The sequence below is a fragment of the Marmota monax genome, unplaced genomic scaffold, assembly GCF_021218885.2.
Source record: "Marmota monax isolate L192 unplaced genomic scaffold, Marmota_monax_Labrador192_F-V1.1 WCK01_AAM20220418_F8-fsc00071, whole genome shotgun sequence".
NCBI classification, from domain to species: Eukaryota; Metazoa; Chordata; class Mammalia; order Rodentia; family Sciuridae; genus Marmota; species Marmota monax.
This window is the reverse complement of record NW_026695217.1, coordinates 5777870-5804213: the sequence shown is the minus strand read 5'-3', so window position 1 is coordinate 5804213 and position 26344 is coordinate 5777870. Positions and strand designations below refer to the sequence as shown.

The 26344-nt window shown below is 36.9% G+C and overlaps 2 protein-coding genes across 5 annotated transcripts in view; one reads left to right on the top strand and one right to left on the bottom strand.

Moving 5' to 3' along the window:
- Gpr137b (G protein-coupled receptor 137B) overlaps positions 1-2443 on the top strand; it is a 33024-nt gene extending 30581 nt beyond the window's left edge. Inside the window, exon 7 of the mRNA XM_046432127.2 lies at positions 1638-2443. Within this exon, the coding sequence (XP_046288083.1) occupies positions 1638-1749 (112 nt within the window). The 3' untranslated portion in view covers positions 1750-2443. The remainder of the gene's footprint in view (positions 1-1637) is intronic.
- A 6344-nt stretch (positions 2444-8787) lies between these two features.
- Positions 8788-26344, bottom strand: part of Ero1b (endoplasmic reticulum oxidoreductase 1 beta) — a 47356-nt gene continuing 29799 nt past the window's right edge. For 2 of the 4 annotated variants that reach the window (XM_046432126.2, XM_046432124.2), the window contains 11 exons: positions 24440-24560; positions 24285-24331; positions 21683-21694; positions 19173-19199; positions 16524-16616; positions 16152-16398; positions 15365-15434; positions 15099-15185; positions 13792-13925; positions 11509-11565; positions 8788-9112 (listed from right to left, as the gene is read on the bottom strand). In XM_046432126.2, coding sequence (XP_046288082.1) covers positions 9097-9112; positions 11509-11565; positions 13792-13925; positions 15099-15185; positions 15365-15434; positions 16152-16398; positions 16524-16616; positions 19173-19199; positions 21683-21694; positions 24285-24331; positions 24440-24560 — 911 coding nt within the window. In that variant the 3' untranslated portion in view covers positions 8788-9096. The remainder of the gene's footprint in view (positions 9113-11508; positions 11566-13791; positions 13926-15098; positions 15186-15364; positions 15435-16151; positions 16399-16523; positions 16617-19172; positions 19200-21682; positions 21695-24284; positions 24332-24439; positions 24561-26344) is intronic. The other 2 variants (XM_058575046.1, XM_058575045.1) reach the window with 1 other exon arrangement.

The window sequence follows — 26344 nt, the reverse complement described above, 5'->3', positions numbered from 1 at the left end:
TTAAAAGAAAATCAACTGCAGAATTTCCCAGAGCCTAAGGTGTTGTTTCAGTCAGCATTTTTTGCTACTGTGCCAAAAGGACCAGACGAGCACAACTGTAGAGGAGGAAAAGTTGATTTGAGGGTTCATGATTTCAGAGGTCTTAGTCCATAGAAGGCTGGCTCCATTTCTCAGGGCTCGAGGTGAGGCTCAACATCATGGCAGAAGGAGGTAGCTCACATCATGGTGATCAAGAAGCAAAGAGACTCTGCTTGCCAGATACAAATATATACACCAAAGCCACCCCCAATTCCCACCTCCTCCAGCCACACCCTACCACTGTTAAACCTTATCAGAGGATTAATTCACTGATCGGGTTAAGACTCTCAAAACCAAATCATTTCTTCTCTGAACCTTCTTGCATTGTATTACATCTGAGCTTTTGGGTGACACCACATCTAAACCATAACAGTGCACTCTGACTCTCTAAGAGGGAAAGAGAACACTAGGCCATGAAAACACTCAACGGAACATAACTTGGGAAATCCAGGCAGACTAATCAGATGTTCTAAAGTCAGAGCCTTCCTTAGTGTCCAGGTGTTTCAGCTATGCTCACTGCTTTGTGATCTCATGCTTGCTGAGCCCCTCCTGTTGCTGAGTTTAAAGATTTATCCTATGTCAATGTAACTTTGATAAGATATGCACCCCTGCAGATGGGGATGGAACCCAGGGCCTCAGACAATGCTAGGCAAGCCCTCTATCACTGAGCTATACCCTATGCTAGGAATAGGAAAAGTCCTTAGAAAACCTTAAAAGCACTCTGAAGAGGGTCCTTGCCTTAGGGACAAGAAAAGCCAGGAGAATACACTGGATCAGGGAGGAGAGAAATCCTGATTAGACAGAATAAAAAAGCCAGTGGCTGGGAAAAAAGTAGAAAGCAAACCAATACACAGGGACTATCAAGCTGAAAAGCTGTCCTCCAAGTCAGACTCGGAGCTCCCCGTCTTCCTGCACTCTTGCCCGGATACCTCACTGCATTTCCTGTTAGCTGCACTTGCTGCTGCAATGGCCTCGCCTGTGAGAAATGCCGAGACTTGAGGGGTTCCTACCACCTCTACAGGGAAAGAAAGACCCCCTCCCTTCCACTACAGAGAAGAAAATGAAGATGGCTTACCGTACTACCCACATACTGGGTACTGCCCAATATGTGTACAGGGATCACTTCCGTCCCCACAATTAGCCCCATGAGGAAGGTGAGACACAAGAGTTATTTGTCCAGACACACAAAGGTAGTGAGCTATCATTCACAAGGATTCATTCATTGATGGAAATGTGACTTGTTTCCAGGTTTTAGTGATGCTGCGCTCTGAAAAGTGCAGTAGAGGGGCTGGGGTTGTAGCTCAGTGATAAAGCACTCGCCTAGCATGTGTGAGGCACTGGGTTCAATTCTCGGCACCATGTATAAATAAAATATAATAAAGGTCCATTGACGTTTTAAAAACAGTTCAATAGACCATGTGCAGGCTGCCAGCATGGTGCACAGGACCATTCTAAATGGGCTTAGTGTATACTAGTTCCATCTATTTAACCAGACATGTCATGCATTCAGAATATGCCACTTTATGACAGTGAAACAAATTTTTTTTTTTTTTTTTAAGTTTTTCTCCAGACTACTATGACTGGGGACAACAAACTAACAGTTTCCCAGCACAAGGAGGAACTTCACAGCAAGACTCAACTTTGGATCCTGACAAACCAAGCCACGGGTAGCATCAGTTACACTTTAATTGAAGATTCCTTTGTTGAAAATCTGCAGAAAGACAATTACAGCTGAGTTTTTTTGGGCGCACTTTTCCCTAAGAAATAGGACTTGATTTTTATTTTAGGTTTTTTCTAATGGCTCGATAGGACAAAGCAATAATTTAGATTGATAAATTCTTATTTTCAGTACTAATAAGCGAGCCTGACTATTTCATTGGGTATAATTTAAAGAAAATCTGTACTTTTATAAAAATGTATTTTATATAACTTAAATAATAATGCTAAGAATACTAGGGTTTTTCCTTGAGAATGTTATTGCAATATATGTTGTAGTTTGCACATCTTTTATGCATAATTCACTTTAAAAAGTATAGAATACATGGTTTAAGGCTTTTGGACTAAAGTCATCCTTACCTCTGAAGGTCACTCAGATTCCTCCACATTAGTAGACTCCTAAAATACAATTCACATCCAGAAAGCCAATTGTGACTGCAATATTAAATGACATGGAATATCATCAGCCTTTAAGGAAACTGGCTCTTCAGAGTTTTCTAAAGATCCAGATGTTTGGTCTCAATCTTATATTTGGCTAAAAGTCTGGTACTTCTTTTTATCAGGACACCAATGCATGCACTTTGGTGAGAACAAGCTGATTACATTAACAATGTAGCTGACTGACACTATTAAACCGACCTCTGCTTTATTCATAGTGATTTTGCATATTTTTTTCAGCCCAATGAAATTGAATATCCATTACTTCAGGACTATAGCCAGATTCCACCTTTCCTAACTTGGCAAACATCCACTTCTCAAGGAGAAACCATGAGGTTCCCAAGAAGGCGTTAATATACCCCTAGCCTTTAGGTTGAAATTCTCTGGAATTGATAGTTTTTCTGTAATATCCAACCACATTTAAAATGCCTCTTGAACAGCTCCACAAGCAGCTCAGCTGAAAGCTGCAGGGTTTGAAATGGCAGTGGGGCTCCAATAAGCTATTGGGGTGGGGGATTTTCCAGACAATTGCTGAAAGAGCTCTCTATGAAATATATCCTGGACCAAAAGTGCCATTGTAAAACCTCCAGACCTCCACTGTATATACTCTCGAGCTGCCCATGGGGAGGCTGAATGCTGATTTTCCACACAGCAGACCTCCAGTTCTAGAGGAAGTATCACTACCGTAGAGAAAGGACTATTCCACTCCACCTCACCTTAGAAGTTTCATCTTGGGACAGAAGGAAGGACAAGTGGTAAGGATTTTAAGATCTGTGGCTCCTACTTCCCACTCTGGTCTTCAGGAATAACCGATCTCTGGACATTAACTTCACATAAACAACTCTACTTTCTTCTCTGATGGTCTTTAAACTTGGGATCTCCAAATTTCAAATGGGTCATGATTGGGTTTTTCAGAAAACCTTTACCCTGCATAATCTCAGAACACAGTCTTTCTGAACATGGAATAATCTGGGTCACCTATTATTTAAAATACCATTTAAAATAGTTACTTGCCAGGGAAAATTTTACACCGAAGCAAAGCCTGCACCAATCATTCAGATTGCCTTAAAACAGTATTATACGTTGTTACTCTAAACAGTGTTAAGAAACCCCCATCGTGGTCACTTTCTTTTTCATGTTTAAGGAGTTCATAGTATTAAGGCAAAGTGCATATATATCCAGGAAAGAGAACTCCAGGATCACAGGGTGACTCTTGCGTGCTTTTGGGCCACATTGTCTCCCACTGTGCTGGGAGAATTCAGGCAGATGCACCATATCCTGCAAGTAATCTTTGTTTAAACAAAAAAAAAGTCCTGCACCCTTCACTATTTGGTCAGCTAAGGACTGGTGTATTTAAAACATGGTTTAAGGCTTTTGGACTTGCCCGTTCTGCCCTCCTCCTTTTAAAAAAGTAATGCTAAACTTTAGGAATGTGTCAACCCACAATGGAATATAAACAACTGTCAGACTCTCATCCTCTCACAGAACCATGTACCCTACAAGCTGCAAGATGCTGCAGGAACACTGTAGGAAGGAAAAGCAAGTTTCCTGAGCTTCTGAATTTACTTGCCCTGCAAGGTATGCTAGCAAAACTGTTCTTTATGTGGAATTTTGAATGCTAAGAGGGGCAGAGGAATGATTTCTGGTTCTAAAATGCCCAATGTTCCCTTGTTTTAAAATAAAATGAAATTTAAACCCTGATAACGTGCAAGTTAAAAGTGCCTGGAGAAGATGTAATACTACTGAAAATTCTGTACCATCATTGTAGTCCGATGCAGCATTAAAAAACTGCATGCAAATGTTTCTGTGTGACTACTAAAGACATAGCCACCTCTGCAACGAATCATTCTACCCACTCTGTGGAGGTATTTTTCATTGGCTTTGTTTCCATTTTATAATTAAGGAGTTCTGCTTAGTGGTGACATACATCTGTAATCCCAGTGACCTGAGAGGTTAAGGCAGAAGGCCTGCCAAGTTTGAAGCCAGCTTCAGTAACCTGGCAAGACCCTGCCTTAAAAAAAAAAAAAAGGCTGGAGATGTAACCTAAAGGTAAAACAAAACATCCTTGGGCTTGATCCCCAGTACCCCCTCACAAAAAGTTCTGATTATTACAATATGCGTATCCATTACATTTAGTTATGCCAATTCTCTCATGTTACCACATTTTTAATACTGTGCTGGTCCCATGGTCATCTGCTTAGATCAGGCAAACTCAGTAGTCCCTCCCACATTCCACCTTAACTAAAACTCATGATAACTGGTCTTTGGGGTCCTTGCTGTTGAGCCCACACTTAATCCCTTTATTAATTTATTTAATAAATTAATCCCTAAATTAATTTATTTAATTACAGCAAATAAACATTAATTCCAGAGATTCAGAAGTACTGTGAGAAAGACTTTCATTTACATCTATATACTGAATACTACTACAAAACTACTTTTCTTAAAATTTTGTTTCTGAGTATTAAACCCAGGACCTCAGGCATATTAGGCAAGTGCTCTACCACTGAACTTTTTATTTTTTGGTGCTTCAAATTGAACCCAGGGCCTTGTGCATGCGAGCCAATCGTACTACCAACTGAGCTATATCCCCAGCCCTGCTTCTAGTTTTTTAATAGGTGAACCTACATTAGAACTAAATAGGTCTTAATATTTTTTTAAAAAATCCTTGCACTTTAGATTGCTATATGATAATATTGTACACTGGAGAAATGTGGGATATACATTTATACTTTTTATCCTATGAGAATTTTATTAAAAACATTTCCAATTGTGCATAAACTACTTACAACTTCTTATAGGTCCAGATGGAGGAACTGTTGGAATGATCAGGATAAACAGTAAAGTTCTTCTCGAAGACTCTATATTAATAAACCACTTCAAGTGAGGAAACCTCAGTTAAAAGGGACAGTGTGCATAAGGGAATGGGATTCCATGTCTATTGAGTCATTCTTTTGCTACACTGGTCTGTGAACTCAGGAGCAACTGTATGTTAACCCTATTCTTGGCCCTCATCAGGGACACATGAAAAGCCCTATCCAAAGCCCTGCTCAAAATACCTAATGTCTGCTGAAGATGTCCCTGTGCCCCAGCCCAGGTCTGTATCTGACTGCTGTACCTTTGCCCCATCCCTCTGGGCCAGGTCATGGTGCTCTATCCATGCAGTGCAGAGTGAGATGTGCTGCTCAGGTCAAGTTACAGGTTCAAAGTCCTCAGATGCAAATCCAGTGACTCAATAGCTCCTGGCATCTACCTGCTTTCTCCAGGTCTGGGTTCCCTACTACTTTCTTGTCCTTGAGCCATGGCTGACCCCTGGTCTCTACTTTCCCTGACACCGACTAATACTTTGGCAATCAATCCTTTAGTTCCAAATCTGGTCTGTCCTTTTGGAGTTGGGTGCATTACCACTCAAAATATTAACATTTAAAAAAATTCAGAATAGACTTTCTGGCCCCAACTTTAGCCTGGGCAGAGCTGGAGTTCAGAGGTTTTCTTCTCTTGAACTGTGACCTCCATCTCTCCAGTTTATGACCCTCAAAGTCCTCCCTTTCCCTGTTTCTCCCTATGGGCATGACCTTTTGCTCATCAGTCTCACCTGTCCCCCAGCAGTCCCTCCAGACCCTGTGCAGTCCTGAGGCCTGGTGTTCTTAGAAGACATTAAGGTATAAAATGGTGCTGTCTGGATAAACGAACACTGCTTTCTCAGGGCCATTCAACCTATGGAACTGAGTAGCCAGAGTGCTTCTCCCTGGTGCAATCACTAGCCCAGAATCTGGACTTCAGGTTTACAGAGATAAGACCTGTTAAGAGAGATGTGCTGTAAAGGCCACAGGAAAAGGTACACAATCCCAGAATATTGCCTGGTGAAGCCAACTTTGTCCTGAGGAGTGGTGTCAGGGGAGTGACTTTACCTGTGGAGCCTGATGGCAATGTCAGGAAGATACTATACAGTTCATTCAACCCAGAGTGCCTTCTTCTCTAGATGGGATTCTAGGTTGGCATGTGTCATCCTCAGCTGACATTATACTGAGAATGCACCAAGATATAAATAGAATAATCCAGTTAACAGAATAGTAAGTTACATGGTGGCAGGGACATCTGTTGCTTATTCACTGCTGTATTACCAGCTCCTAGAGGTGAGTGAATACTCACATCCTGTTGTTTTGGTAGATATTTTTTTTAAGGTACCTTGTATACTTGTATCTATTGCTTACTGATTTTACAAGTTTAGTACTTATTTAAGAGCTTTTCCTTCTTGTTTTACATTCTGTAATCAAAATACCTGACAAAAATAACTTAGAGGAGGAAAACAACCTAGGGAAAAGATGCTGAGCTCCTGGCAGCAGGGAAGCAAGGGGGTGAGAGGCACAGAAAAGATAAACCTACCTCAAGTACACCCAAGTGACACACTAGGTCCCACCTCTCAGGAGTCCTTCAGCTTTCAGTGGATGGATTAATCCCCTGATGTGGACAGAGCCTTCATGATGCAATCATGTCCTAAAAGCAGCAGCTCTGAGCCTTGCTGAACCGGAGACTGTGCTTTTAACACATGAGCTTTTGGGGATGTGCCAGGTCCAAATCTTAACAAAAGGTAATGAGGACTTTATAAGATAATCCTCAAATCATCCTTGGAGACTAAATCCTACAATAGAAGCACCAAGATGAAATTCTGTCCACATGAGCACTAGTGTTGTGCCTCCATTTGCCTTCACTTATTTGGCAAATACAATACTAAAATAATTAGCCTAGTTGTAAAAAAAAAAAAAAAATCTTTACCAGTAAGCAGCGACAAGTGCAACCCTTCAGAGAGAACACTGAGCCAGAGTTTTAGCACGTTTTAAGGATTTTTTAAGCTCATATAGAAAAGCAAATCAGAATAGCTAGAAACACTGGGGGAAAATGGAGAGGGGGAGAGAGACGGGAAGGAATTAAAGATGACCAGGGTACAGATATTAAAAAATACAGCCTGTATAATTAAACAGCATATGCTACATTTACACACCAATTAGAGAAACAGACAGAACCCAGGTAGAGCTAAAAGTGCATATGGGACTTGAAATATGACAAACGTAGACTCTCAGCCAGGCATGGTAGCACATGTGTGTGGTCCCAGTTGCTTGGGAGGCCGAGGCAGGAGAAGCCTGTAAGCACACGAGTTCAAGTTCAGAAGAGGCAGCATTATAAGAACACTTCTCAAAAAAAAAAAGTAGCCTCTCAAACTAGTGAGGAAAAAATGAACTGTTAAAGGTACTGAGACAACTACGTAATCATCTGTGGAAAAAACTGGGTTGACCAGGATACATTCCAAGGGATCAAAATTTGGATGTTTTAAAAAAAAACATAAAAGTTCTAGAAGAAATTGGTGAATTATTCCATTGTTCTGGATTGAGGAAGGCATTCTAACCATGACTTAAAATCCAGAAAATAACTAAAAAAAGTTGTATCAGGATAGATAAAAATAGAAAACTTCATGGCAAAACCATTATAAGTAAAGCTAAATAACAAACAACAAATTAAAAAAAAACTGTAGTTCATTATAGCTGAAGTGTTACTATCCCTAACAAACAAACTAGTATTAGAAATCGGTAAGGAAAATAATCGTGATAGCAAAGTGCACAAAAGATTTGAACACAAAAGCAAACAAATGGTTCTTAGGCATGTTAGAAGGTGTTCAACCCTAGTCATAGGAATATAAACACACTGATCAGTTTTTTCATCTATCAGAAGATATAATTCAGCATTTTAATAACATCTGTGATGGTTAGGTTGTGGGTAAGATGTGAGATGACATACATAAAAGTTCTGAAAGCAACCCAAATGACCAATAGGGGACCAGTTAAATGATGGTACATCCATGTAATGGAATACCACGCAGCTATTCAAAAATAACAAAGCCATCTGGTAACACAAAGGCCACCAAGAAATAGTATGTGGAAAAAAAAATGATGTGTATATGATGTCACTAAGTAAAAATGAGAAAAGGCTTTACATTTGTATATGTTTGTATATGCCTGGAAATGTGTGGCTGGAAACATGAGAAACCAAGAGTGGAGGTCATATATAGTGGTGGTGGGCAGGGGGTATGCAGTGCTGGAAATTGGGCCTCTGATATGAGGACATTTGCTGTATAACTTTTGTTATCTTTTGGCTTTTTAACCATATGAATGTATTACCTATTCAGAAAATTAAATAAAATAAGCATATTTTAAAAGCCTTATAAATCAATACAAATTGAAAGATGTTAAAAACCTCCACACCTTTTAGTTGAAAGTAACAGGCCACTTGTGCAAGTGACACAGACCACACTGAGAGCTCTGGAGTCAGATTTTCTGGACCAGTTAGTGAGCCTCTCCTGTCCTCTGTTTTCTTACCACCTACCAGTGCTGCTGTGAAGATGAAACAATGTCTGCCAACACTTGCTATCATGACTAGAAGCAGCCACCTCAGACCACCTGCAAATATATTTTCTCCCCATTCCACAAATGACAAGCAAATCTTCATCTCCTAAAAGAAACACTTAAAATTGGGGGGGGGGGGGAACAAGACAGAAAAAGATTGCAGAAACATGTACTTTAATCCACATTTTCCAGAACCTGGTGGGTACAACAGCAAATTATTTGGAATTCTTTTAAAAATCAAAGCTGCACCTGTTGGAGTTACTTAAAATAGAGTACAAGTGATCTTATGTGTTGAATTTTGTACAAAAGAACTTCCACAATACCGTGCACCTAACCTGTGTCTTTTGGTGAACAGCTATGTTTCTGTAGGTACTTCAGTCTGCAAACTGCTGGGAGGTTTACTGTGAACTTTCTCAAGTTTCCAGCTGAAGGCAATGCTGATGAAGACCAAAAGAGCTGTCCTTTCTTACATACAATGGCACCTATGCAAAGTCGAAAACATGGCAGTGTTTCATATAATAAGATTACAAAACTGAGTAATGCACAATGTTTAAAGTCAGAGCATTTCCCTTGTCAAATTTCAAAATTGAAATCTGTTATTCTTCCATATGATCTTCCTCATAATCCAAGAATCAAGCTGCTACAATCATTTCTGCCAGTTATATGGTCAAGTGCTGGATTTTTACATTAGGTGATGAGATAGACAGATTCCAAGAAATGTTCACCAGCTGAGCATTTCAAACACCGTGCCATCAGTTCTCAGTCACCATCTCACAGCCAAAGTGAGTGAACTGGGAGCAGTTTACATCTCAAGGACAATTAAATGTCACCAGACTCACAAAGCAGGTTCCTGCAGTCTACACAATCATTAGAAACACACAACACACACAAATGTAGACTGCTCCCACAATCTGATTTATGGTAAATAAAATAAAGGTAATCAGATGAATTTCAGATGTAGAATACTTCATTTTATTTTCTTAGAAGTGAAAAAATTCATTAAAACCAAAAGTAACTTTAGCTTAACTAGATCTTTTAATAAGCCAGAGCACATTCTAATATATTTTCTTAAGCTTGAAACAAATTAAAGAAAAAATGCAATAAATGGAAATGACCAAGAATTTTCTCTAGTAAATAAGAGCTTAAATAGTAGCTGTTAACTGGGGAATGGTGAAGTAACACTAAAGAGATCTTTAATGTACAATAAAAATAAACAAAGTGCAAATTTTTCACATTTTCTGAATGAATACTAAGTGAAGAATAATTCTTATTCTTACTAAGCAAGATGACTAGATATTCATTTAGCCTTAAGGTTTCCCTCCTCAAACCCTCCCCAGAGGAGGGGGGGGAGGAAAAAAAGATGGAGGAAGCTCCGATCAAGCCAATCTTTTTATTCAACCTAATAAAATTACCCCCCAACTACAACAAAATCCCACATTCATAAAGGTTAGAAATTGGGTAAGAAAATAAATAACTCTAGTTGGACTTTATTCCCCCAATCATACTGTTCCACAGGATGGCAAAAATACAATTTAAAATATGCCATGAAACTGTCAAGGAACACATATCAGACTCTGGCAGCATATGATATGGGTTTAAGAGCACTTATTATTTACTTTAGGGAAGATGGAAGACTCTAAGGAGAAACTAGACTTCGTACCTGTGATACTTCTACATGAATATTCAACCTTTCGAGTTAATCCCATTATATCCACTGACACCTTTAAAAGAATCAAGACTTTTAAATATTTTTTGACCACTAAATCCCAGGATTAGAAAGTGACAGTCTAGGACCTAAAAGTCTGTTGGTCTGAGTCACACAAAGTACCACTGATACAGGATGAGCTAAAAATGGAAAGAGAAGAGAGGAAAGAGGAAGCCTAGAAGAGGCCTGACCTGATCTCCCTCTGATATATATCACCAGAGACAATCGCACTGAGAGCTAAAGGGTTGCATAGATTGTATTCAAAATTAAATCCTTTTAAAAGTACTTACTTTAAAATAGCAAGTTTTGTGAATAAAAGTAATTGGCATAAATTCATATAATTCCCTTCAAATTTTTCAAGAAATAATCCATTAAATAAATATGCAGGGTTTTTTTTTTTTTTCTTTCCTTAAAGTAACTGACAATATCTAAAATTAGGAGAGGAACAAAGTCAGAAGGTGATCTGTTTTAGGTAAGGAATGCTCCTGTGCCAGCCCAGTGTGCAGACAGGACCCCTTGTGCAGTCAGCACTTACCTTCACCAACACAGGTCCTTTAGGCAAAAAACAAAATTGCAACCTCAACAAGAATATCAAAAACCCGTGGAACTGGAGCTGGAAGTCCTGGGGATCTTAAGGAACCCCTGTTCCATTCACTGAATTGGCCACTGACCACAAGGTCAGACCCACATTACAGAAGGTGACACACAAAGTTCAGGCAAGGCTAAAAACATGTTAAACCCAGACACATTTTTGTGATCCTAGTCCTAACCAACACTGGTTCCCTAGTTGTTCTTTTCCACAAAAGACTGAACTGTGTTACTAAGATAAGGACAGTCATTTAAAGTTCGACAACTGGAAATAAAGGGTAATAGATTAAAAATAAAACCAAATCAAAACAAATGGAACAGAAGAATATTCAACAGAAACACATGAAATTAAATAGAATTAGTATAATTTACATATCTTAAAAGTATATACTTCATTTATAAATATTTCTAAATGATAATCTATTAAGGGTCATAAATATTCAAGTGAACATTTGAATTTTCTCTTTTAAGAGTTCAGAATTCTTGAAGTCTTAGAAGATTAGTCTCTCTGCTGAAAGTCCAAGACTAAAAGGCTTCACCAAGCCACTGTACGTCTCTACTTGGACATATAAAAGCCTTTATTACCTACTGTGTTGTAATAAAACTTTAAAATTCTGTAACTCTCTTATACTTGTAGAAAGCCTATAGGAGAAAAAGAAAAGCATATTAGTACATACAGCTAATATGATGTGTACTTGTTTCAAATTCCTGATAATGTTAAAGGCCACAATTTGAAAGCAAAATCCAAAGTTAAAAACAAACAATAATACTGAACACTGAGGATTCCAATTTTTAAATCAGTATGCTACCATCTCTTACAAAAACTGACAAAACACAAAACTACAGTCCTTTGGTCTTGGTTTAGAAGGGGCAAAGGAAGCCAGTTACTTATTATCAACAGACCTTAGATTAATAATGGAAAGTAATATGAAAATAACTCACAATAATAAAGAATCTCAGAGTATTTGTTTTCCCTCATAAATTCATTATGTACACACCTTTCTGAACACTGACTACTCCTTTCTAGCTGCCCCCCAAACACTAACGGTTCTTTATCTTGTTGCCTGCTGAGGGTAAAGACTGCTTCCTGCTTAGGTACCTCCCTCTTCCCTGTATTCATCAAAAATTTATTTATCAGTATGTGATTACTGACATACAAAACACATAAATCCGAGCTCCTCATCAGCCCAGGCCAGAAGTAAAACTCTGGGATGGGAAACACAAAAAAGTAATTCTATAAGCTCAATTCTCCTTATGTACAATTCTGAGCTGATATAAGGAACATCCAATGTTTCTTCTTCTATAGCTTAGGGCGATGTAATACATAATATATATTAAGCTCCTTTCTTTACTCAAGTACTTCAAAAGTTACCATTTATTGAGAGCTTAGGGTATTATCAGGCTATGTTCTAAGCCCATAACATGTAAGATCTCAGCAAACATTAAAAATTAAAAAGGTCACTCAACTAGTAGGAGGGTTCTAACCATTAAGATGATTTCATCATTTTCATTTTACAGTTTAGAAAGGAAACTTGCTAGCAGAGCAATAATTTTTATTAAGCCCACACTGCTAATAAATGACAGACCACAATCCCTAGACTTGAAGACCTGATTCCAAGCCTAGAACTGTCCAGCGAAAAATAAAGATCAGGGTCTCTAGGTAAAGGAGTAAAGCTGCCAAGTGTGCATTTATGAGACCCAGGGATATTTTAATAAATTCTCAATTTTTTCTTCTTCCTAAGTTTAATTTTATTTGGACTTACATTTAAATTATTTAAAATCCTTTTCATTTCAGTTTCATTTTAAATTAATTTAAATTTCATTCAGTTTCTCCTGTTATCTTTCTACAGGCCTCATAAGTGGGTGGACTGAATTTTTCATGAAATGCAAATTAACAATGGAGATTTTGTTCATCTTGTGTTTCAAATCTCAACCTACATCATCTTTAAATATAGGGAAGCAACAAGTAAAAATCATTGCTATTAAGATGAGAAAGGCCAGGTACAATGGCACACACCTGTAATCCTAGTGGCTCAGGAGACTGAGGAGGAGGATCTAAGTTCAAAGCCAGCCTCAGCAACAGCAAGGCACTAAACAGCTCAGTGAGACCCTATCTCTAAATAAAATACAAAATAGGGCTGGGGATGGGGCTTAGTGGTCGAGTGCCCCTGAATTCAATTTGTGGTGATTACCCCCCCCCCCCAAGAAAACGCCAAAAGATGAAAAAGTGTAATTAATCTATTCTTAAGTTAACTACCTATCTGACTTTAAATGCATAATAAGAAAACATAAGCAATAATCTCTATATCACTTGGTCCCTTATTTTTTTTTTGTTCTGTTTTGTATTCCTCAGTTGGCACTTCATCTATCTCTGTAGGTAAGTTCAAATTATTTTTTGATACCTCTGTAGTATAGACAAGCAAGACTACATATCTGACAAATAAATGGGGTATAAATAAATGAAAGAAGGTACTCCATGGCTTAAGAAATTAAGAGCAGGAAAAGAGGGCTGAATTTTTTTTTCCTTTGATAACCTTCATGACCACTCTTCTTAATTCTACCATGGTATCTGAACAAATCATAGCCCTCTAATGACAAAATTATTCAGAGAATATCATCCCCACAAAATTAAGGAGGCAAACTGAGACATCTTGGCAACTGGAAACTATTAACTTCTCCTATGATCAATAAGAAATTGACTTGTCTGCCTTGAAGCTGCTCTAAGCAAAGTGAGTCCAAGTATAATACAGTAATAACATCTTTTTGTCAACAAACCAAAACAAACTGCACTTCAGGGGAGAAGATGATTTTTGCAGCTTGCTCGGAACTGTATGGGAATCAAGTCTTTGCAGTGGAAATGGCTCTTACCTTCCGAAAGCATTTAGAAGAGCAACTATTTCCTGCCGAGTGAGCTGGAAGCCTTTGGATGGACTGTTCTCTGGAAGCTTTTGAATTTCTTTTTCAGAGAATAGTATCTTCAAGGCAGTTCCTAAACCCTGAGTCTAAAGAAAACGTCAACGAACTGACAATTAACTTTATATAATAAGAACTACTATAAAGATTTAAAGGGGGTTGGGGATGTGGCTCAAGCAATAGCGCGCTTGCTTGGCATGCGCGGGGCGCTGGGTTCAATCTTCAGCACCACATAAAAATAAAATAAATAAAATACAGATGTTATATCCACCAAAATATTAAACTATGCACAACACAGTGCCTCCTGGCAGGTTATGAATGAGATAACCTTAGCTAATAAACTATTAAGGAAAACTGAGCTGTCTTAAGACTTGTAAATGCCTATTTTACAACCTTGAAAGCATTTATTTATTTAGAGCAGTGCTGGATGTAGAACCTAGGGCCTCAGGCATGCTAGGCAAGCACTCTACCATTGAACTCGGCTTCCAGTCCCAATGAAAGCTTTTTCTTTCTTTTCTTTAAAAAACAATCCAGGCAATTCAAACCTTAGAGATTATTAGTGATAAGTATACTCATTAATTTCTCAATTATCAGCACCAGAGGAAAAGATAATTTTATTTCAGTAACGGTCTCTTGATTTTTTGTAACTTATTATCCTCTTTTAAAGAAAATAAGATAAAACATCAAATAATCCGTTTTCATTGTTCAGGGTAACAGACCTACTTAGCAGAGCTTTCATATTTTGTCCTTAGGTGGTCTCTTGTGACTACTGAAACAAATTCTACGACCAAAATTGGATGTTTAACTTTTATATAATTATATTTTACCTTTTATGTAAACATATATATATAACTCTCTATTCACAATCACCAATTTTAGAAATGAATCCAACATTGTATCAATAGACACAGATACAATAAAACTAAAATCATTAACACAGACTACAAAAAACATCTTTATACATGTGCATGTAACACAGTTTAATGATATTTTTCATAAATAAAACAAAAACTGGGGTTGGGGTTGTGGCTCAGTGGCAGAGCGCTTGCCTAGCATGTGTGAGGCACTGGGTTCAATCCTCAGCACTACATTAAAAAATAAATAAAGTTATTTAAAAAGTAAAAAAATAAAAAAATAAACAAAACTGCACTTTGGATCTGCCTATTTCTAAACTCTAATGCGATGAACAATGAGGACATTCTAATAAAAATTTTGAACTCGGTGGAAAATTTTAATTTCAAAAGAAAAGACATCACACATACCTGTAATTTTCCCCATAATCTGCATTTGTCACATCCAACACAGTCCATAATACGGGAAATATTCTTGAAATGTAACCGGAATTCTTCCTATCATGCAGAAAATATTTTCAGTCTAACTAAGCTTTTAAAATCAAATTAACTACAAAATTAACTACAGAGAACTGGAGAACAAAACGATCTAGATGAGCAAGATTAAAATACAACAGCAAACAGCTCCCCACCAGCTCCCCCATTCAATAATTTTTTTTTTTTTTTTTTTTTTTTACCTTTAATGACTTGGCCCCCTTTTTGTTGCCTGCAAACATGGATTTCTCATCGAAATGCATGGGAAATGACCTGATGGAACGACAATATTGTAATTAATAAGTTACAGATGAAAAACTCAGGCCCCTTAGAACTTTGGTAGACTTTTCTTCTCTGTAAATATTTAAAATTCATATTGTCTTATAACACAGGAAGGTGACAAAGAATTCACATATACTCTTTAATAAAGACAAAGCTTTAAAGATTAACATTTTAAAGAAATTACATGACAAAATATCTAAAAAATGAAAATCAATCTGTGAAAAATATACAACACTCTTTTAAAAAACGTAATAATTTAAGTACTTCTTGATCTAATTTTCCATGCTCATATTAACCAGTAAACTTAAGTTTTATAGACTAAGCATGACACCACCCAAGTTTAAATAACGGGACAAACATAAAATTGGTAGAAAGATCGTTAAATTTTGGTACTACATAAAATCCTAAGTCATATTTTAAAATATAGCCTGCTCTCGAATTGTAATACATTCCACTGCCATATATTTAAAAAAATAAAATCAATTAAAAAATAAATAAAACATAGCCTGCTCTCAAGTGTGGAACTTTCTGCAACAAAGCTTTATAGATGCTTGTAGTTAGCATTTTTAGAAATAATTTCAAATGCTACCATTCCATTGATCATTTATTTGCCTTCTCAGTTCTGATTTCTCTTTTTCTGACTTTTAGTAGTCAGTTTTTATTGCCATTCAAGAACCACCTCATCTGAATAGAGTTCAGGATTCTTACTTGGTATCTTGAAATATACTCAGTAGAAGGCTTTTGGTGTCGGCATCATCTTCTACATTTCCAGTGTAAAGATCAACAACTGAACGCTCAAAATAGGGGGCCACCTTTGACAAAGCTCGAAGCTCAATCAAGTATAAAAAGTACAGATTTTTCAGCCTTCTTGGACCTTCTCCCTTTGTTTCCACAGGGTCAAAGCGGCGCTTAAATTCTTTGATATTATGTCCCCAGCTAGGTTTGCCCCAGGTTTCTAAAGAGAGAGAAATACATTATGTTCTTTTACTAAAGAGGATGTTTCATTCTAAAGAATATGTACTTCCCCCAATAACCTTTATACTAATAGAAGGCAAAATCTCCACTTAAAAATCTAATTACCTTCCAAAAGATAATTCGCACATAGATGTAAATTGATACTGGCATGAAGTCCTGATATAAGTTTATAGAAGACTCTCTTCTCCAGACACAAACCTATTCAGAAAAATATTGAAAAAGAAATCATGCCCATTTAGATAAGAGATATTGAATCAATGAGATTCAGTACATGGACTTTAAAATTTTTTAATTGTTCTTTTTAGTTATAAATGACAGTAGAATGTATTTTGACATATTACAGATACAGGGAGTATAGCTTCCCATTCTTGTGGTTGTACATGCTGGTCATGTATTCATATATGAACATAGGAAAGTTATGTACGATTCATTCTACTATCTTTCCTATTCCCATCCCCCCCTTTCTTCCTCTTTGTCTAATGCAATGAACTTCTATTCTCCCCATCCCCTTACTGTGTGTATCACATATCAGAGAGAACATTTGGCCTTTAGTTGTTTGGGATTGGCTTATTTCATTTAACATGATAGTCTCCAGTTCCAGTCATTTACCAGCAAATGCCATAATTCCATTCTTATTTATGGCTAATATTCCATTGTGTATATATATTCCCCATTTTCTTTATTGAGGAGCACCTAGGTTGGTTCCATAGCTTAGCTATTACGAATTGAGCTGCTATAAACATTGATGTGGCTACATCACTGTAGTATGCTGATTTAAAGTCCCTTGGGTATAAGCCAAGGAGTGGGATAACAGGGTCAAATGGTGGTTCCATTTACATGGACTTATTTTAAAGATTCAAGGACATTAAAAATAGAGAATTAATACATAAACAATTAGATTTAGATTCTCTTACTGGAAGACAACATAGATTCTAGCTTTAGAATAAACTGACTTATGATGAAAACTTAATGCAGAGTAAGATAAAAGGCCCAGGCTCCTGCAGGTACACACTCTCAGGATGCGACTGGCAAGCTCCCAGAAGGCAACAGCACTGGCTTTCTATGACTAAGGCTAAGAATTTACTGAGCACACATCATGATGAAGTAATATTCTTTATAAAAATTTTTTAAAAATATATGAAAACGGAGAATAACAAGTTTTAAGAATCCAGTGGATGCAGAGCATCATTTCCCTTTTTCACTACCCAACAGGGTTTGTTGTTTTGTTTTGTTTTTAAATACTTCTCCATGGGGGAAATGAGCTTCAATATTGGAAAGTAAGGTATAGTCTCATTTTATAGACTGGGCAAATTTTCTCAGTGTACGAATATCTACGTGGGTTACTTTGCATCTTGTCAAGATCTTTCAGATCATTAATTTACTCTTTGTGCCCTACCACAGAGGAGGCAGCCTCAAATAGGAAAAAAATTCTTTTCAGATCTCATTCTCTAATTCAGAATTCTTGCTAGAATACTTGAATTGTCATGGATAGAAACCAAAAGGTACAAACGAAGTTTTACTATATAGCTTTCTCCTAAAAATAAGGACAGTTTTGAATGATATAATAAAAAGGGATACAAATTATGAATAGATTTAGTAAAACACACTATGAATAGATTTAACAAAACATGAAAATGAAAATTTTCATCAAATCTGTTATCAAGTAGCAAAATGATCAAAATGTTGTGCCTTAGTCTGGATGGGTTAAATAACTGAGAGGTGACAAGCAACTTGAAGGTTGAATCGGGAACTACTTTACCGCGAGTGAACTCAGCAGGAACTGAACGAGAACTCAAATTAGCGGCCCCGGAGATAGCAGGAGCCGCTTCTCTGGACAGCAGAGGTATATATACTTAACTAATTACACACAGCTTAACTTAATTAACATAAACTAGATACAGCAGTCAACCAATAAGGAATCCTCATCATCTTAATGGCTCGCTGGCGTTGCTTCACAGACCACTCCTCCTGGCAAAGTGCCAGGCGCCATCTTGACTTGATTACAGCCCTCAACAATCTTGTTTTCACTTCACACCAACAGGTATGCTGTCTCTCCCTCTGGAGAGGGCCTGCTTCTCCCTTTAATGCATATTCCTCATTTCACCCCAAAAGCACCTCTTCTGAGACTGCCACCCCCTTCTCCCTTAAATATGTACTTACTTTCCTAAATAAACCTCTGTCTACACCTTTGGCCAGGGGTGGGCAGGGGAGAACATTTCAGTTTTCTATCAGTAACATTTTATATTTCATTATAGAATATAAAGGAATGCTAAAACATCTAATACACTGGGATCTATAATGCTTTATCTTAATTTTAATTAGAGAAATCTGGACTATATTAACATGGGCAAACATGTTTAGAACCTTATGGATTCAATATGTTTCCCCTCATTTTACACATAAAAAGTACTTCCTTCCAAGGTGAATGCCTCTATTTAAAAACAGATTTGCTTACTGGTTACTAGAAAAATAGTTTGGTCGAGCACTACATACAAAATGAATAAGACTAGAAAACAGTTATGGAAACCTAATGATAGTATCTGGACTGTATATTCACACATTGGCTTTTGGCTGACCAATATCCTCAAACTTTTCATATAATTTTATCCCCAAAAATAACAACCTAAAAATATGTGCTAATTTCTTTTAAACACTGTCAAAATTTGTTGTCTAGGTAATAAAACTTACAAAAACATACTAAATATTTCTTTGTACAAAAAGCCAATAAATTTAAAAAACAGACATTAAGTTTACCTTCTAGCCATGTATAGAATGATTCTCCTAGAGAGAGAGAGAGAGAGAGAATCAGGTTAAAATATTTTAAATGTTCATTTATAAATTAAAATGAATTAGGTCTATAAAATACTTATTATGAGAGATTAACAGTTATCTCTAAAAATGTCTGATTTGGGTGAAATGGAAAACAGGCATCTGATTCTATAAAATAAAGCCCCCAAATAATTTAAGTAACTCTGGAGAATGTTTTTTAAAAAATATTTTTAGTTGTAAATAGATACCTTTATTTTGTTTATTTTTATGTGGTGCTAAGAACCAGGGCCGCATGTGTGCTAGCCAAGCGCTCTATTATAGACACTGTGCTACAACCCCAGTCCTTGGAGAATGTTCATATAAATGATATTTTGATCATTAAAAATGTTTATAAAAAACATTTCGGGCTGGAGATGTGGCTCAAGCGGTAGCATGCTCGCCTGGCATGCGTGTGGCCTGGGTTCGATCCTCAGCACCACATACAAATAAAGAAGTTGTGTCCACCCAAAACTAAAAAATAATAAAAATTCTCTCTTTCTTTAAAAAATAAAAATAAAAAAAAATAAAAAACACTTCAGTCTCAATATTAAGTAAAACTTAATTCTTTGAAGGTTTGAATATCCAAAAGCATGAGGATAAGTTTGCTTTTAATGAAAAAAAATCACAGTACTTTTTATAAATTCCAGAAAAAATAGTGAAGACAAAAATCAAATTATTAATTACTTCACTTACCTTCTGCCAATAAAGCTAGATATACTTCCTCAATTATCTAGTTTCAAGGGATAATTTTTAAAACCTTTAATTTTCAATATAATTCTTCAGAAAAGCAAATGAACAGACTAGAAAGGAGCTTAACTAATTTGTATATTAATGTCATAATATCTATTTCTGGGGTTCAGAAGAATAGTAAAGCATACAAAAATTCAGATAGTAGGAGTAAGTTCAAGAAATCTACTGTACAACAGGATGACTACAGTTAATATCAATGTATCATATTCTTGAAAACTGCTGCAAAAAGATTTTAAGTGTTGCCACTCAAAAATAAGTTAGGGGCTGGGGATATAGCTCAACTGGTAGAGTGCTTGCCTCTCATGCACAAGGCGCTGGAATCAATTCCCAGCACCACACACACACACACACACACACACACACACACACAAAGGTAAGGAAATACATATAATAATTAGCTTGTTTTAGCCATTCTACAATGAATATACTTCAAAACATCATGCTGGACATATAAATATATATATTTTTTGTCAACTAAAAAAGAATTATTCCTGGACCAATATTGTTCTTAGAAGGAAAAAAAAGATGTCAAGGATAAAATTTTTATTATACTTCCTAAATTCCTATATATTTATTTTTAATTTAGAAAAGAGTGACAGAAACCCAATATATAGAGAAGCTGGGTAAAGAGTCTAGGAGATTAATTCCATGATGGGACTTCCTTTGCCTCCTAAGTTTTAATACTTTACAAACTACACAAACATCTCTCTAGAAAGTCATTCATTCAACTTAAACTTACCAAGGATCATTATTATCTCAACTGTTTATTCAAAAAATCTCAACTGTACCTGATAAATCTCAGTCTTCAATAGTTTGACCTCTATCCAGCACTTTAAAGGACCAATAACATAGTCTTTCCCACTGCTAACAGGGTGGTCTTATTGTTTCCCAACAGGCTTTTTGACTTTTCCTTGCTCATCTTGTAGGCTCATGCTATTTCCTCCAAGTTTGTATTGTCCAAATCTGGTCCAAATCTGTTCCTTAACTTAAAATTCTTCTCAAAAGCCACCACCTCCAGTTAGCTTTCCTATATCCCTCCAGCAGCATATGACTTGCTTTACCTGAGGAGCTGCACCACTTCCAGTTTATAGCAGTAACCACACACTTCTCCCCTTAGCTTCATTATAAAGCAGAGTGCTTATCATTCTTCCTATGCATGTCAGTTCCTGAGGGAAGGCCCAGTGTTCTGCCCATCTCCTATCCTACCCAGTGCATTGATTTTGATCACAGATAAGAAAACCTTCAACTGAAGTCACTACCTCAGCTGTTTGGGGTATCTTATGATGGATGTTCATTCAGTCACCTGAAGTAAGCAACTGTTCATTAAGTATTACACTGAGAACTGATGTTAAAAAGTCAGGAAGAAAATAAAGAGGTAACATTATAGGTAAAACTATGCTAACTGTACTACATTTCCTCAGAATATATTCAAATAGATTTTAATAACCAGAAAGTAGGAAACTTAGAATGTGAAGCCGATTTCTATATTATACGCTTAGATAAATGGTCTTTATATATATTTTTAACACAGAATAACTATTTTTTAAAATCTTGTTTTCTGTCAGTCACTGGTAGCTATTTTCTGAAGGAAAAAAAAAGAAGGATCAACATTTTCTCTTGAATCAAAAGAGGAAAAAATCCAATTTTGATAATTGAAAACATTTCTTCTACACTTGGAGTCAACATAAAACAGAGTTTCAACTCACCATCATCTTCACCTAAAAGAGAAAATTTAAAAATTTAGAAAATGCCTTCATTTTCAGGTTCTATTTAGTTCAGGTTCCAAAATGAATCCTTTTAAAATATTGGATTAAAATTTATTGTTAAAGTATTCCTTATATCAAAAACCTTGGTCAGTGTTTAGTCATCCTGAAACATGGCATAATAAGAATATATAGGCTAAAGATTTCCATGTTTTATGCAAAAAATAAGACATCACAAAGTGACTAAAACAACCATAAAGAACACTAATTTTAGTAATTAGCAAGGGTATACAGTAGTTTCTCTCCCATTACTGCTCTCTAACACAGCCCTTCTTGTGAATGTCAGGGAAGGCCTGCCCCTGGGCCACAAGAGGTAGGAAAAGGCCAGGAGGCTGGGCTCTCGAATCCACAGATCACTTCTGCCAGCTTCACTTGAGGATCTCTGATGGACCACTTTGTGTTTTGGAGGGAAATAAATGTTCTGGTGCTCAAAAACTTTTAGAAAAATCTCTGTAGAAGCCTAGCTATTACAACTCAGGAATCATGCAGAGAAACAGAGCTGAGAAGGCTGAAGAGCTCTCCACTAGTATTTCAATGGTGACAGCTTGCAAGCAGATCAGCAAGAGCTGTGGAACTACTTCAGGAAAGCTGTGACAGCTGGAGCCCAGCCTCTCCTCTGGCCTAGCTTTCTTTTTCTTCTTTCATACTTTTTTCCTTCCTTTCTCCTCTTCTTTCACTATCACAACGATTTCGTTCCTCTCTTCTTTTCTAGCAGTTTCATGTCTGATTTATCATAACATGGAAATGAGTTTCTTAGTACTTGGTGTTTTTTTTTTTTTAATATTTATTTTTTAGGTGCAGATGGATACAACACAATACCTTTATTTTTATGTGGTGCTGAGGATCAAACCCGGGTCCCGCCCGTACTAGGGGAATGCTCTACCGCTGAGCCACAATCCCAGCCCCAGTACTTGGTGGTTTTAAGTGAATGATTGTATTTTCTGCTTTAAATGTAGAAAAGGTAACCATGGAAAAGGTTGGAAGAATTCCTTCCAAACTCTACTGTGGAACAGAAAGCAAGGGAGGAGGCTTTCCATTTCACTTTATATAACTTCTGTTGCTTCAATTTTTATAAAATTTTGTATAATTAATGGGGCTGGGGCTCAGCGGTAGAGTGCTCACCTAGCACAGGCAAGGCCCTGGGTTCGATCCTCAGCACCACATAAAAATAAATAAGTGAAATAAAGATGATATTGTGTCCAACTAAAAAATAAATATAAAAAAAATTGGGGGCTGGGGATGTGGCTCAAGCGGTAGCGCACTCGCCTGGCATGCATGGGGTGCTGGGTTCGATCCTCAACACCACATAAAAATTAAAAAATAAAGATATTGTGTCCACCTAAAACTAAAAAATATAAATATTAAAAAAATTGTATAATTAAAAACATTTAGGTTGAAAGAGAAAAGTTCTAAGGTAAAAGCAGTAAAAGGGTAAGAAGGCATGCCAGCCTTTTTCAAGGTCCAATTCCCTTCTCCAGGCAGTTCAGAATGAATTTGGAGAACATTTCCCTCATTTTGACAGTGAGCATCTATAAGCAGCCTATGCATTCAATCTTTCCAAGTCTATCTGGCCCTGAGAAAGGCCAAAGATTCAAATCTAGACCAGGAAATTCAATTTCTTCACCCTGGTCTAAAGAAAACATTGGACTGGCAGGTCAATAAGAGGGTTGTTCCCAGGGTTTGGTTTTTCACTGAGGACAAAATGAGCACATGCCAGCTGACTTCAGCAATGCTGTGGGTCACAGTATCACTCCAGCCACACATCACCTAAAGCTTTTCTAACAGTCACATTTTTCAAAGTAAAAAGTGCACATGGCATTGCACTGATGTTACCTACTAAAACAAACTACCAAGACAACTCTGTTTAGCTGCAAAAGTACCTTACACTCTTACATTTGAATGAATTAAAAGTAAATAAAATTTACAACTTAGTTTCACACTGGCCACATTTTAAGTGGTCCACGTAGCAACAGGCCCCTACAGGACAATGGGGTGTAAAGCTCTGCTGAGTGCAGTCTGAGTGCCTCAATTCTTTCTCTTCCTGTTCAAAATGTGCTGGGGGGTGAGCACTCCAGGCAGTGCATGGGAGCTTATCCAGACCCTGTGCCCCACCAACGCCTACAGCAGCAGACCTATTGTTCACTAACCAGGCTGCAAGGGAATCTGCACACACACAGGTTTCAGAAGCACTGTGATGAGCCACTGGTTTTGAAACTGAGCTGCACACTGGAACCATCTGCTGAATTTTAAAAACATGGATGCCTAGGTCCTTCACTGCTACAGGGCACTCAAATTTTTAAAAGTTTCCCAGGAAAGCTCTGGTGTATGTGGATTATTCACATATTCTAATTTATTCTATGTAAAGTTCCTATTTTAGGGCTGGCACATAGCAGGCACTCAAAAAATGATAATTATAGAAGATGTATAGGAATCTTAAGACTTACCTACAAAATAATCTCATATTTTGTAAATCATTCAAATTAAAAAATATAAAATATAAAAATATAAACAATTTTTAAAAGCATGAAAATGTATAAAAACCCACCTCGACTTGGGGCCAGAGGATTTAAAGGACGATAAACAGACCTAGGCCTAAAAAAGAACACAAAACCCAAAACATAAAATGGTTTGACTTTTATACATAATCTTTTCAGAACAGAAATAAATATCTCCTCTTCCCCCCCTCCTCCTCCCTGTTACTTGAAACAGTTCTCTTCATAGATGCTGTTCCACACTCTCCACGCAGAGGACCCCTTATAGCCGGTGTAACGCTCTGGGTTCAGCAACAGATCTACATACTGAGCAGCAGGAGATCTCTCATCTGAACAAGAAATGATTCATAAAAGTCATCCATGTCTCACCATTTGCCTAGAATTTGGCATTATAAAGCAAACAGAGCTACCCAAAAGCTTGGAAAATGCCGTTTTTCAAGTCACTGCCAACTTACATGGTAGAGTGGTTCACACACTTGTGACTACTTGACCCAGCATTTGTTAAAACTTGGACAAATTATCTGAAACAAAAAAGCAACTTTTCCCTTTCCTTTGGATACTCAATGCTCTTAAGAAAATTAACATCCCTCACCTTATTAGTTTTAGCCACCTAGGAATGAAAAGATCTAACAGAACCATTGTTTTACATGATTTCTTCTCTAAGTATATACCCAACTACCATGGACTTAGAAACTGATTTTAAGACATTTTATATTTAAAATACAGATTTCCTTGAGTGCAATGGCACATGCCTATAATCCTGGCTATTTGGGAGGCTGAGGCAGAAGGACCACAAATTCAAGGCCAACCTTGGCAATTTGGTGAAACCCTGTCTCAAAAACAGAAAATTAATAAAGGTTGGGAATTGAACTCAATGGCAGAGCACTCCTGGTTTCAACTCTTAATGCCATTAAAAAAAAAAAAAAAAAGGTCGCTGCTACTCTCTCTCTCTCTCTTCATGGGTCTTAAAAAGCAATTGGCTCAATAACTTTGTGATTCAAATCCGAGCATTCATAGAGAAATGTTCTAGTTTTTAAAAATCTTACATTTTACTAGTGTTAACATATTGTGGTTTTTTTTTTTTTACTCTCAAACTAGTTCATGGTAGGAGCAATTTTCAAAAATTTGTTGAACATGTAAAATTGACTATTTTCCATAATGAAACCCAAATAAGGATTTCCTAAATCTCTACTCTTTGGACATTTTAACAGAGATAAAAAGAAAAACATTCTTAATTACTAAGGCTCACATTCCCAGTCAAAAAAGAAAACATACAATTTCATACCTAAAAAAAACTTCTGACGATAAAATTATTGTAACTATGCTCCACAAGTCTCACATACATTGGCATAAATGTATTTCTCACTACCTTTTGATGGCATGAGATTAAATAAACAGTACACAGACATATGGCTTACAATGGGGGCCAAATGTGATCACTACTGTTCTTCTTCCTTTCCTTATCTAACAGTGTACTTTCCTGTCAGTAAGCAAAACTCATTGTACATTTGATAACCACGGTTGGGAATAAAGGGAAACTGGTACCTTGATCCGTGTCTTCTAAGAATTATCAGTTATTTTATGATACAGAAAAAATACAAAGGTAACTGCAAATTGCCATTATTAGATGGTAGTGTCTATCACAGAAAATGGAAACATACTTTAAAAATATAAGATATTGGCTCTATTTCTAGCTCTAGAATTATAGATATTCCATTATATAAATAAAAGCACAGGAAACAGTTAACTTACATTGGTACAAAAAGTGGCCTACAGAGGACCTCTGCCCCCAGTACTATGTCCTCCCTCAAGAAAATTTTCTCTTCTTCCTCCCTCTTCAAAGCTGTTCTTTGTATATGTCACTACCTAGGGATTCAATGACTTTCACTGAATCAAGATTTCTAATTATGGGAATTCATCAAATTGAACTATTGTCTTTTTCCTCCTCCTTAAGAATACCATTTTTCTCAAGTGAATTTGCCTTTCACTGCCCTAATTTAATAGTAATGCTTTTAAGGTCATGCCACATTTTCTAGTGTATCAGATATTCAGCCCTGTCCTGTCACCCACCAATCTCTTAAAACATTATATTAACATAGAATAATCAATTTAG